The following is a 13854-nucleotide window of genomic DNA, read 5'->3' on the forward strand; positions in this document are numbered from 1 at the left end:
GGTTTTTGATTCTAGTCTGACTCTGCTGAATATCTCTTTTTTGTCTATATTTGTTTCATTCACATTGCATGAAAAACCTTAGTTGTACTTCATGGTTCACGTTACTCAAATTACCAAACGGTGCAATAGATGTAGAAAGAAGATTTAGATTATTAAAAAAAAATAGTTAATATTTGGTTGCTTAAGTTTTATCTACACTAAACCTGAAAAGCCCAAAATTTTACATTTTTGGGATTCAATAAAAGTTGAAGTAATTCCTCATAATCTAAGTCTCATTTCTTTGAAGAATGTTGTGAAAGTAGACAATATTGAGATGCTTAATATCCACTCACGGTAGGGACACAGCGTCTGAAATTAATTACAGTACATCTCAAGACATTCTTTTGTGCCTTCTGTATTGATGGAAGAGGAGAGTGTGGATTGTTGAGGAGAAAGAGTAGATACAAAAGGGTATTATCTCCTAGTAAAAGCTGCTTTTGCTTACATGAGGCCGGAGGGAGTATATATTGTAAATTAAAGTTAGATGTTCATTAATCATTATAATTTATGGTTATATGAGATTAATATATTATATTATTGTCTTGGTTTATATACCAATTCACTCTTCATTTATTTAAACTACTCGTATGTTGTCTTATAAAAAAAAAAAAAAACTACTCATATATTGGGTTTGCATTGTGCTTTTGAGATAGGATTTGATTTCAAAAGATTATTTGAACTACTGAAACTATTTTTGTGATAATGAATCGGATCAACTCAAAATTAATTGGAGACTCAATTTGGTAATTAATTCATTGAACCTTGTTCATGAATCAAATGAGTCAAACCTGAGTTGAAAATTAAGGTACTCGAGTTATGTATTGTTGGACATGTTTGGGTCATTATTTATATATATGTGTGTTTGTGGGACAAGAAAAGAAATATAGGGGGTGGGAAGAGAAAATATAGGGGGCGGGAAGAGAAAATTTATAGTTCTTGTACATAATAATAGCTTACTATGCAAGTTACTTAGAGTTTTTTTTTAACATGAACAAGTCCATCAAGTTGTGCATGGTGCACAAGTAGCGATTTATATTATAATCGATATGAATTTTACAAAATCCACCGTTTGATTGAAAGTTTATATCATATAGATCATTTATAAAAATTTTGAATTTTTTTTGAAAATCATTTGCTATGTTATTGAGACTCATCAAAATTAACGGTATTCAATAAAACCCCATAAATCGTTAATTTTGATGGGTCTCAATAACATAGCAAATATTTTTTAAAAAAATTCAAAAAATTTATAGATGATCTATATGATATAAACTTTCAATCCAACGGTCGATTTTGTAAAATTCGTATTCGTTATAATATAAATAGCTACTTGTGCACCATGCACAACTTGATAGACTTGTTCATGTTAGACAAAGCCGTTATAATAAGCTAGAATCCAATGTGTGCTAGTGCTAAAATGCATCATAGACCTCATTTCTAGTATAAGTAGACTTGCACATAGATTGTAATAGTTAGTGATCATAATGAACATTTCGCTCATTTCCTTAAGTTTGTTTTTAAGCTTTTGCTCGCTTATAATTCTCGTTTTTATTGAGCTCTTAATATTCTTGAATCCACTGATTGTGTATCTATTGAAGATTCAATTGTATCTTTTTTTGTTGCTTATTTTTGTTTGTCAATTGATTGCAGATATTGAATTGGAATAATTCATAAATGTAGTCCCTCTGCCTTGTAGACTGTAGCAAATGAATTCATATTATTGGAAATTTTCAGACTTGATGACAGTTCATAACAAAAAAGGAATAAAGACTTTTGTATGTTCTTGCTTTCATAAGGGTATGAAAATAGAAAGTTGTCTGTTCATAGGACATAAAAATGTAATATAATGAAATCAAAGACCTTATTGTCGGTAAGTAACTTTGTTGGTGACCACGTATACTAATAGCTTCTGTTGACTTGGATAATTTGACCGTTCATGAATCTCTCTTCTCTTCCCTTTGCTCGGTTTCCAGAGATGTTTTAGGAGGAGTGTTCTGTATGAGGAACTCAATTTTCAGATGCTCTAGCTTATAGGAGTATCCATTATGAGGACCGAATTCCTTTCTTTCTATCATTGTTTTATATTTTTAATCTCATGTAACCAAAAAAACAAGTACAAATCTAATAAATACATCGGGACTAAACATCAAATTTTCAATATATATAATTTGCACCCGAAAACAAGGTCTCAAATTTTCTGAAAACCAGTGTTGTTAATAGTGAATCGTGGAAAATAGCGGATTGCCAAAAAACCGATATGAGAAATATCGGATAGCGTAGCGGGCAAATAGCGAAAACCGCAAAACGGTTAAAATAAGTAATTATATATAAAATAAAACATAAAACACAAATAAAAGTTACTTGATATTATCAAAAAAAAAAATGACCGACATTAATCTGAAAATCTCAAATTCAAACAACTAATAAAGCAAAAACATAAATTAAAAAGACTTAATTAGCCTATTGGTCTCTTAAAGACATTTTAGGTTTTACAATTAGGGATGGCAATGGGTAGGGTATGGGTAGGGTACTATAGTACCCATCCCCATACCCGCGGATTGAAAAAATACCCGTACCCATCCCCATACCCGCGTGGGTAACAACTTTTGCCCCCGTCCCCATACCCTATGGGTACCTAGGTACCCATACCCGTACCCGTTTACCCGCATTTTTACTAAAATTAAATTGATCAATTATAAAATATCATATAATTTTAATAGAATTAAAAAAATTTCAAAGATTTTAATATTGACTAATGAAAATTATAAACAAAATTATTACTAACTTTATGTTAAAGTTCATATTTATGTTAAATATTCACATTATTTTTATATTATGTTATAAATAAATATTTTTATTAAAAATATGTAATAGTTTAGTAGAGTTGTATTGTTTTAAATTGATTTACATATATTATAATATAATAATATAAATAAAATAAATAAATATATATTATGCGGGTATGGGGCGGGTTGGGTACTAAGGTACCCGCACCCGCACCCATACCCATTCATTTTTGCGGGTAATTACCCATACCCGTGCCCGTACCCAAAATGCGGGTTTTTACCCTACCCGTTGTGGGTAATTTTTGCGGGTACCCTCTGGGTATGAGTCAAATTGTCATCCCTATTTACAATGGTCCCTTAAAGAAAAAAAGGGACATCGACGTCTATTCTAACAACATCGACATTTTGTCGGTTGTGTTGTGACTTTTGAACGAAACTAGTGAATTTTATATAGACTAAAACATATTTAATTAGCTCTCGTGAGTTTAACTTAGTTGTTGAGAATATTGCATTATATACGTATGAGTCGAAATTCTAGTCTCAAACCTCCCATTTATTCCCATTACGGATTTTAAGAAATTTGACAAAACTCTTACCCTCCATAAAACTTCCATGTCTGCTGAGATCGGATGACTGAGAACGGTAATCCCAAAATTCTTAACTCATTAAAATAATCTTTATCGTTTGATTTGTAGGAACACAATCACAATTGTGAATCAAACACACACTATGGTAAGCGCGACACGAGCCCGTGAGCCTCAAAACCGGGAAAACAAGATTGCAAGCTTCCAAGCTATGAAAAGGATCTATAATGAAGTAATTGATTTGGGAGAATGAAGAAGAATATATTAGGGAAGAGAATGTTTACTATTCCCAGCACTTAACACAATTACAAAGGGTACAAGTGCTTATATAGCCACTTATTTGTACAGCAAGTTACAAATGTAACTCTAACAAACTCTTCCTTATTAATCTCAAATCTAACTAACACTAACAAACTCTTATTGGATGAGTTAGTTACACACAACTAACTTGTAACTAATTCATACTTGAGTTACAAGCTAACATACATTATCAATTTTGAATTACACATAACATGATTGATATCGGATGACCGAAAATAGTAATCCTAAAATATTTAAAAGCCAAAGACACATAAAATGTTGTGTGACAAATGTTCAACAATCATTTACTTTTTTTTTTGTCAAGAAAATGTTGTGTGACAATCCAATGTTCAACAATCATTTACTTTTTTTTTTTGTCAAGAAATAATAATTTATTTATTTAGTTTTTTTTTATTACCATATTTGTTTTGAAAGTTACCAAAATATATTTAGTTTTTTAAAAAACAATAATGATAAGATGTCTTAAAAAAGAGTATATGCATTCCCTAAAACATAGGTAGGAGGGTTGACTGTTGAGAAGCAAGATCCAGTCCACATATAGAGAAATCCGTGTACCATACCGCCGCTAGATTTTACATATACAAACACCAAAAAATACGCGCATCCCTTCTTTCTGTTGGATTAGATTAGATCTTCCTTTCTATTCTATTCCTATTTCGTAGCGTTATTATTATTCCTTATTATTACCACCATTTTTTCAACACCTTCAATTTCTTCATCAACCACCACCATGCCTCCTCTTCATCACCATCATGCCGATCCAGAACCTAAACCAAACCCTAATCTCCTTTCCCTCTTCCTCAAACCAATCATCATGCTCCTTCTCACATCCCTCTTCTTCCTCTTCCTCGGTTTCGCCGCTTTTCTTCTCCTTAATCTCTTCCTCCTCGCCGGCGCACTTCACCGTCTCCGTTTCCGTCCTACTCCAACTCGCCGTCTTCAATCTCCTTCCGACGCTTTTCTCCCTCACGAAATCAACAACCTACCTAATTTCCGTGTCAAAGGATCCGTACCCGTACCCGGACCCGATTCACGATGTGCTGTTTGTTTGGATGGTTTTCGTAATGGTCAATGGTGTCGAAATCTCGCTGCGTGTGGTCATGTTTTTCATCGTAGATGTATTGACACGTGGCTTCTTAAAGTTGCCACGTGTCCTACTTGTCGTACACCGGTTCGATCTAAACCCGAACCACCTCAATGTTCGGTTTTAGAAGATGATGAAGGTTCTTCGCAAATTTGGAATTGCTCTAATAATAATTCCAATGGTTTCACCGTTTTATAGCTTGTAAGTTTTTTTTTTTTTTTCCTTTCTCTCAAACTATGTAACATTAATGTTGAACTTAAATTATGAAATGAAATGTATAGTAATAGTAGTATAGTACTCTTGTGTATGAATTGCAAGAATTTTTTTTTTTGGTATGGTTTCCCATTTTGGGGAAAAGCTAATTTATGAATATTTAGGTGATTGTGTTTTGTAATCTCGTCTTAGTTTTTAATGGAAGACTCATCATTGTTATTACCTAGTCTTTGATTCTAGCTAATTTTTCTGCTACTCAACTTGGAATTTGATGGTTCATTGCTTTTGTTGTTTAGTCTTTGTTGCTTGATGATTACTCTGTTTGAATTACTGGACCAAGGGCATGAATGGATGATGATCTTATTTGAGTGTTAAGAAAACAAATTATATGATGTCTATAAGTTGTTTTGAGCTTATTTTCATAAGCTCTTCATGATAGCTTATGAAAATCGTTTATATATGAAAACAATTTGACTTTATCTTTTGTTATAGAAACAACTTATATAGTAATTAGCATTAAGTTCCGGTGTCATAATCGGTTATGCTATAAACACTTAATTAAATTGTTCATCAAAAGAGATTCCAAGACACAAACATGTTATCTTTAACATAACATGTTTGAATTTTGAAGGGTATAATAAGAATGGTTTTTGTTCACAAAAAAAGAAGAAAAAAGTGGCTTTGTCTATATATTGAATAGTAATACATTCTGTCATTGTTAGATGCATGTGGAATTGATGATTGTATTATTTCCCAAAATTGCCTTTGCATTTTGTCACATATGGTGAGACATATTATAGTTGCATTTTATGTTTATGTGGACAATTTCTGGCTGCATTATGAAATTATAAATTTTGGTAAAGATTCTTATCTAATCATTTGCTTATAATCTGAATAGCAGAAGAGACTAGTCACAGGGAGATAGCTGATAATCGACTAACTTGTGTCAAAGATTATGTAATAGTGTATGGGGATCCTCTGCAGATGTTGCAACCTTGTTTTCTATTTCTTAAGTAGTGTTATACCGGCAAATCGTCGATAGAAATTATTTGTGTGCTATTATGGGGATTTAGATGATATATTGCCTCTGCACGGTGCAACGGCCTCTACAACAACCTTAGATTTAGGCACTAGCTAAAGACAATTGAGGGTAGTTCAACCACTTGCCAAAGACAATGCATGATCTTGTGCATGTTTCCAATATTTTTAGTTAAAAGTTGGATGGGGATTGATGCAAGTGATAGAATCATGATTATGACAACCTTATCTGTGTGGGGAGACCACCACAATAGATAATGTTGTTTTTGTCTATTGTTGGTAATGGGAATCTTTGTGGCTACTATGAAATACAAGATAAGCCAAAAGTGGTTGTTAAATTTATTTTGGTTTTAAAGAACATAGCAGTGTAACTCACACGCAATGGTTTTTTTATTATATTATTAGTTATTAAAATATTAAATGAAGAAGATCTAAAAGATCATTGTTATATTACCATATAGGCATATACATAAGTTCTGATGCATGATAGATATCAGTACTCCGATGCATTTCCTCTTCTGGCAGTATATATGAACTATGAGAAAATCCCCAATTCACTTGTGATGAATGAAAATGAAGCCAAAGTTTGGGATTCTCTTTGGTTAAGTTGCAGGGAAATTATGCTATCATCAAACTAGTTTTAAAAGTTTGTTTAAAAATAAAATTTACCGTTTAGTGCCTTGTCTCAATTATTCTTTTCTGATGGTGCAATTTTTTCAATATCTTAGGCATCAAAGTGAACTATTGTCTTGCCACTAAATACGATGCTTTAGCAGCTATCCCTCTTTGAGTTGTCGGATGAAGTTGTTTTGAAGGGTAATACTCTTGTTGCGACTTGCGAATATAGTCCGGTCCGGTCAATAAATTTCTAGCAATGTGAAGAAGGTCTCTAACTTGTTTGGGTTTTTCGTAGCATGCATTTGAAGAGTCTTATAATAGGACCATATTGCCTTGAGGGTTGACTGCCACGGTCTCATTTTCACGCTCTGATGGTCTCAACCACCGTGCCTCCTCTTCCCACTACTTCACACTACAACATTTTTGGCTTTAGATCAGACTGTAGTTGTCCACGCCTAAAACAAAGTGGTCTAAAACAAGAATGGGCGACAGTTAAGAATTGTAGCATATAATTTACCTATCATGTACGCTTTCTGCCTTACATTAAAAACTGTCTCTTGTTCCACAATTAAACCACGGTTAAAAATTGTTGATGCTTCTGATCATACAAAAACATGGCCTATAACACTTTAGACACTTTAATGTTTCTAACCACACACTTAAGTGTAGTCTTAAGATTTTAAAGCCACACATAATAACTGCCGCCTAAAGATATACAGCTTAAACACATGTGTAATAGATGACCAAGGTAAATTATTGAGCGGTTCTTTTAATTTCAGACTAAAAAAATATGAATTAAATTTAATTAGAAAATATAAGCATACACAACCTTCAAAAAAATAAATTGAATTCCTTTCATCCTCTATAAGCAAAATCCTTAAATTGGTGTGACTTTAAAATCCCAAAATCCCTTTCATTCTCATTCATTGTAAATTACTGAATCACTCTTAATCCCTTTCATTCTAATTCGCATTCCTTCCGAAATTCCTTTCATTTGGTCACCACCACCACCATCGAGTTTTCAGTGGTCCTCTACCACCACCGAAGGCTTCTTAGCCATCCAATCTAACATCTTTGCTTCTTCCATTTTACATGAATTTCATGTAGTTCGTATAGGTTGAAAAGGGGGTAGTGTGGGGGAAGAACTTGTTGAATTGTTGTTGTTGTTGTTGTTGTGTGTGGGTGAGAAAGGGGGAAGATTTTTTATTTTATGAGTTTTTGAGTAAGTTGATGAAGATCTTAATGATAAAGATTAATGAAGAAATTGATGAAAATGATGAAAATCATTTTTTGTTTAAGGAAGCTTTTTAGAGTCGGAGACTATTTTAAGACTATTTTTTTTTTTTTATGTGAGTCGAATACTACTATATACTATGATAGCGAAATACGCATTCAAAGACCAAAATAGTAGTTTTCCCATTAAAAATTCCTCTTGCTAGATTCTCATGTGAAACTAATTTTTTATTTTAATTAAACCCCAACTAAAAATAAAAAAATGTACTCTTAATATTTTTTGGTACAATATTATCAAAAAATTTGGTCCAGATAGATATTAGTATATTACATTTTACTTGACGAAAGAAAAAAAAAAGTATTTTTATTATTAATTTTTAATTTATTTTCCCCACCCACCAAAGATGAAAACCTAAAGATCATCATCATCTTCCTCCTCCATGATCCGCCGTCAACACTGAGAGTGAGAATGTGCGATGCAGCCACTCTCTGCCGCTTTTTCACCCCATTCAAAATCCTATTCAACTCACTCACCATTCTCTCTACCAACAAACTCATTTTCACATCAATCTTCCTTCTCACAACTCTCCCTCTCTCCACTCTCTTAATCTATCAATCCATCTTCACCCAACAACTCACCATCCAAATTCGCCACCTTGAAGCCCTCGCTCACTTCGCTTCAACACAATTCGAAGCTCGTCACGTTTGGCATGAATCTCGTGACGACGCTATTTTCCTTATTCGTATTAAAGCCCTTTTCTCTTTCCCCGCTTATTTCATCTCCCTAATCGCCACTCTCTCCGCCGTTCATTCTTCCCTCTCAGCCACCTCCCATGGCATCACCCCCACCGTTAATTCCACTATCAACTCCTTTAAACCTAACATCATGCGGTTATTCGTAACCTCCATCTTCGTCTACGCTATTCTCTTCGCTTTTTCATCTTTGCCTCTCTTCTTAACCGCACTCACCGGATCGCATATCGTCGTTCTTGTAATCGGATCGGGTATCGAGGTTTACTTGATGGCGGTTTTGAGCGTTGGACTGGTGGTTTCCGTCGCTGAAGAGAGATTCGGGTGGGATGCGATTAAAACCGGATCCGGTTTGATGGAGGGAAACCGGTTTTGCGGGTTGGTTCTTTCGGGTTTATTTGTTTGGGTTTCGAGTTTGATCAGATCGAGGATGATTGGGAAATTGATGGACGGTGAGGATTCGTCGATGAGTTTTGAAGATAAATTGGTTATTATAGTTTGTTATGGATTTGTGATTCTATGGAGTTATGTGATAATGAGTGTTTATTACTATGAGTGTAGAAAACGGCATCCAATTAAGGAACCTCATCTCCAATTAGATGATGATGATCAAGAAAATCAACTCTCTGTACTATAGTAATATAGGAGTACTCTGTTTTTGTGTTGTGTTGTTTATGTTATATTTTTTTTATTAAGTTGTAGATTTTTTTATTTTAAGTTAAAAACTAAGCAGCTTCCTTGCTAATTAGTGCTTTTTTGGTCACACTATTTTTGTAACAATTTTTTTAGTGCAAATGTGGGATAACAAACATGATCTATGGCTGTATTAATTTTCATGATTAAAATTATGTAAAAATGACTTCTTTGTACATTTAGTTTTGTTTTTGTGTAAAGATTTTAAGCTATATTGTTAGATTTTTCATGGAGAAGCTTTGTGAAGGTAAATAATCTAACAATTAATTTAACTTAAATAGGGTTGTACATGACCGGGTTGAGTTGAATTTGGCTAAAATCTAAACTACATAAGGTAGTTCGAATTTAGTCCAATAAAATAGTTGTTTGTTACTAATATTTATATTTAGTTGATTCAATGATGATTGATGCTGGAGTTAGTAGACTACAATTCAATTCCCGTAACTGTGATTGGGAGGGGGTCGCGAATAGACGGAGTTTGGTCCTTCTTCCTCACATGCTCCTTACCAATTTACCATGAGCAACTCGGTTGGCTAATGAAAACGTTGATCACCCTCACGCAGAAAGATGAACATTTAAAGGGTTGACCTTCAAACAAAGTCAAACGAGGAATGGACTTCCTTCAAAGTTGCTCTGGCTGACTTGCCCGTTCCGCTTCTGGTGGTGAGAAGAGAAATAAAAAATGTCCGTTACAATATTCGGCTGGATTGAGTATACCCACTAATTTGTAGATTAGGTTGGATAGATTACCCAAATTATTATTATTATTATTATTATTATTATTATTATTATTATTATTTTAAATTAAATGACACATCATCATATTTTTTTATTAAAAAAATTCAACCAATGTTAATCTAATTTTTTAATCGATTAGTTTAATGACTAGAAATTCACCTCTCAAAATCAATGAGGGACAAAAAAAATGAGTTGTTTCTTTTTGAAGAGAAAAAGGAATTGAAATATGTTTTAAAATAAAATAAATTGGAAAAATGAGAAAATGTAAACAAAAAAGAAATTGTTGTTACTAAAAATAGAAAAAAGAAATTGTTGGGAAAGGATAAAGCGAACGTTGAGTGTGAGGGTGTGTCTGGGCAAAGGCAATGGCTTCAACCATTATTCCTCTAACCAACCCTCAATTCGCTTCCTTTCATGTTAACAATTCTTTTCCATCCACCATCTCCAAGTAAGTTCTTCCTTTTCACTTCTTAGCACCTGAAATTGATGGATTTTTTCTGGAATGAAAGTTTATTTATCTTTCTGGGTGAAAGCACCTGAAATTGATGTTGAATTGAAGCTTTAGAACTTGATAATTGGAAATATAGAAGCTTCTGGGAAGTAATATTATCTAATTTGCTTCTTCTTATTATTATTGATGGATATTTTGTAAAATACGACCATTGTGTTTGTTTATCTACTCCCTCGGTCCCATAATATGCAAAAAAAAATATTTTCACACTTATTAAGAAAAGTAAAATAGGATAATTTCAAGGATGACTTTTTGTGTTTTTGTTGAAATAAGTTTTATGGAAAGATGTAAAAAGAGTTTTTATTGGTTATTGATTATGGGGAAAAGAAGAGAGATAGTAAGTTAAGTAAAAGTCTATCTTGAAAATGATAAAAGTTGGTTTTTTTTTGCTTATAATTTGGGACATGAAAAAATATATTTTTTTTGCTTATAATATGGGACGGAGGGAGTATTTATTAAGGCATGTAGAAAATGAAAAGAGTTGCAAGTTTTAGGAATTAGGGTTTACACAACATTGACCTGAATAATGTAATGTTTGAACTTGATTGCAAAACAGTAGTAGTATATAGTATTGGAAAAACCCAAGTTCCGTATAATAGAGATAGGCCCGAAACAATAAGCCGATTTTGTAAAGATGACTAGATGAGTTAGTATTAGAGCCTATCCATTCAAGGCCATTCATTATTTATAATTACACATAGTGCCGGCCGGGTATGACTTGTGAAGGGGTGTATTGGGAAAAACCCAAGTCCCACATAGAATAGAATCAATAAATATAAGGTCAGACACGAGTTTATAAATAGAGGCACCACTCACCTTCCAAACCGGTTTTGTAAGGATAAATTAGATATATCCCAATGCAGACACATCCTTTCCACCATGAATAACCGTAGAGTTTAGTTTTTTCAGAGGCAAGCAAACATAGTCCCTCATAAATTGGCTGAGGCGTCTAGGTCTTTTGCCAGTCTTCACATCTTTATTGAAATTCTTAACTTTATTGGCGATTGCATTTTGAATGAAATGGCTTTATTTATATCACAAAAATATGAATTAGGATTTATCAGTTATGTAATGTGAAACAATGATTTACGGTGGTTTCATAACAATAATCCGGTTGTAAATTTAAATTATGTGAATTCCTTTATCTTTTTAGGTATCCAAATTTTTGTAAAGGATTTGGGGAATTTTAGCAGATTAAAATTGTGAGCTGTTTTAGGAATTCCAATGTCTCTTTCTTTTTTCATATGATAAACATTAAACTAATAAATGACATTGCTTTGGCTTGATTTAAAAAACAAACCACACATGAAAAAAATATTGTCCTTAAAGAAGAATCTAACAGATAACTGTTCAATTTATCTGCTTCAAGAAGAAACATCATGGCAAACCTGCAGGCTAAGGACCTTGTTTGTTATTGCTAATTAATGAGATTAACCTTCTTGTTTTAGGTGGGGATGGAGAAGAGAGCAAGATGCAAGTATGGTTTCCAATAGAAACCAGAGTCAAGCATTTCGAGTCCTTGCTAATCCCAATGTATGCATAAATTGAACACTTTCTGTTCCTGGTATATGTGTGTGTATTTTTGGTTGAAAAGAACTGATAACTTTTTTTAGATCGGTTGTTTCTTTTTGAACTTTTGAATTTATATTTTGTTGAAAACTAGGTAGGTACGATGTCAAATGGTTTTTCACTTGAGTTGCTTTTATATATATATATATATATATATATATATATATATATATTCTAGTTTACACTTCTGATGATTCTATATTATGGTTTTCATCTTCACATTTACTGGCATAAAAATACAAATGTACAGGAGAGAATTTGTGAATTGAAATTCATTGTGTGAACTAGCAAGCTTGCTTTTTTCTTTGAAAAGGACCAATTCATTTCAATAGCAATCAAAGTAGGATTAAAACCAGGAGTATAATGAAAAACATGAGAGCAAGATTGAGATGCAGATCAATTCAAAGACAATATTTGAGTTGTAGATCAATAGTCTAATAGAGCGCATGCCGCAAGCCCAGCCCTTGACCTTCATGCACATTCATTATGATTGCTATACATTATTTGTGACTGTATTCCAGTATGCCTGTTTGTTTTTATCTATTTAATGCAATAAACTGACAGTTATAAGTTACAACACTTTCTTGCTGAAACCTTACTTCTTTTAGATCTTTATTTTTATGAATTCTTTTGGACATTATACTTATGTAAATAAATCAAATACATGTTTTCCTTGGAGAAAGTATTCTTTGCTGCCCCTTTGATGTAAATTCACCCATTCTCTCTTTATCACATTTTCTTTTTTACAGGTATCTTCAGGAAAGGATGGTTCAAAAAAGGATGTAATCATGGTTGATCCTGTGGAAGCCAAGCGATTGGCTGCCAAACAAATGGAAATAATTAAAGCAAAAGAAAAACTCAAGGTGAAATAAGTCTCATGTTCGAGTTTGAATCAAATAATTGGGGTTATTGTCATTTATTGCGTCAGTATAAGAAGTTTAAGCAAGTTTTCTTCACCGTGTTTGTCAGTCAAGAGAGAAGGAAACGGAGTAGTATAAGACTAATGAAATGAAACCCTGTTCCTCAGTTTATATAAACTTAACTAACTAAATTTTTGTGATTGTAGAAAAGACGCCAAATTGAGGCAATTAATGGAGCTTGGGCAATGATTGGTCTCACGGCTGGCCTAGTTATTGAAGGTCAAACTGGAAAAAGCATTTTGACTCAGGTGAGCTTTGGAAACATTTTTCTTACATGTGCATCTTTGGGTCATACATCATATGAACTCAAGTGAACTCATTCGAACACATGTTGCCATTATTGCATGGACACACCAAACACATTTCACTAGAAATATCTGATGCATTGATTACTTTCAATACTTCCATAATCCATTATTTGGTTGAACAATTCTTGTATAAGGTTTTGATATGCAAACATCTATTTCATTCTCTCAGCTGCAATACTACTTTGGAGCAATTATTCACTTTTTTATGCAGTAGACAGCCCAAAAGGTGCATGGATTAATGGATACATACTAAAAAAATGCAGATTCTTTCTCACATTCTTTGTGAATATATCTGTTAAAGGTTTACCTACCGATAAGGTTTTTTCTTCTCACACCAAACGAAACCATGTGAAAATTTTCACTACTCAATTTTCTTTGTTACCTATTGATGATACATATGTAACATGATTTTACAAAAGAATTGTGCTGCTAGCCAATTATTATTGCTT

General features: G+C 33.0%; 3 protein-coding genes across 5 annotated transcripts; all 3 read left to right on the top strand.

Moving 5' to 3' along the window:
* Positions 1–4210: 4210 nt before the first annotated feature.
* Positions 4211–9411, top strand: LOC123908896 (RING-H2 finger protein ATL56-like). 3 transcript variants are annotated; one of them, XM_045959624.1, is made up of 2 exons: positions 4211–5015; positions 6794–9411. In XM_045959624.1, the coding sequence occupies exon 1, from the start codon at positions 4461–4463 to the stop codon at positions 5010–5012; it is 552 nt and encodes a 183-aa protein (XP_045815580.1). In that variant the 5' UTR covers positions 4211–4460; the 3' UTR covers positions 5013–5015; positions 6794–9411. The 3 variants fall into 3 exon arrangements, with proteins under 3 accessions (XP_045815580.1, XP_045815577.1, XP_045815579.1); XM_045959621.1 differs by lacking the exon at positions 6794–9411 and adding an exon at positions 5926–6442 and having other exon boundaries at positions 4212–5015; XM_045959623.1 differs by lacking the exon at positions 6794–9411 and adding an exon at positions 5929–6442 and having other exon boundaries at positions 4212–5015.
* Positions 8386–9411, top strand: LOC123908895. The gene has a single exon (XM_045959620.1). The coding sequence runs from the start codon at positions 8386–8388 to the stop codon at positions 9301–9303; it is 918 nt and encodes a 305-aa protein (XP_045815576.1). The 3' UTR covers positions 9304–9411.
* A 966-nt stretch (positions 9412–10377) lies between these two features.
* LOC123911022 lies at positions 10378–13854 on the top strand. The gene is made up of 5 exons (XM_045962337.1): positions 10378–10545; positions 12057–12141; positions 12927–13040; positions 13244–13345; positions 13575–13854. Exons 1-5 carry the CDS (start codon positions 10463–10465, stop codon positions 13617–13619), a joined length of 429 nt encoding a protein of 142 aa, XP_045818293.1. The 5' UTR covers positions 10378–10462; the 3' UTR covers positions 13620–13854.

The sequence above is a fragment of the Trifolium pratense genome, linkage group LG2 (assembly GCF_020283565.1).
Source record: "Trifolium pratense cultivar HEN17-A07 linkage group LG2, ARS_RC_1.1, whole genome shotgun sequence".
Taxonomy (NCBI): Eukaryota; Viridiplantae; Streptophyta; class Magnoliopsida; order Fabales; family Fabaceae; genus Trifolium; species Trifolium pratense.

Bases quoted from the DNA above. Each gene is read 5' to 3' on its own strand.
- LOC123908896 (XM_045959624.1), top strand. From the start codon at position 4,461: ATGCCTCCTCTTCATCACCATCATGCCGATCCAGAACCTAAACCAAAC.
- LOC123908895 (XM_045959620.1), top strand. From the start codon at position 8,386: ATGTGCGATGCAGCCACTCTCTGCCGCTTTTTCACCCCATTCAAAATC.
- LOC123911022 (XM_045962337.1), top strand. From the start codon at position 10,463: ATGGCTTCAACCATTATTCCTCTAACCAACCCTCAATTCGCTTCCTTT. The intron at 10,546-12,056 runs GTAAGTTCTTCC...TTCTTGTTTTAG, and splicing joins TTTCCATCCACCATCTCCAA to GTGGGGATGGAGAAGAGAGC. The intron at 13,346-13,574 runs GTGAGCTTTGGA...TCATTCTCTCAG, and splicing joins GAAAAAGCATTTTGACTCAG to CTGCAATACTACTTTGGAGC.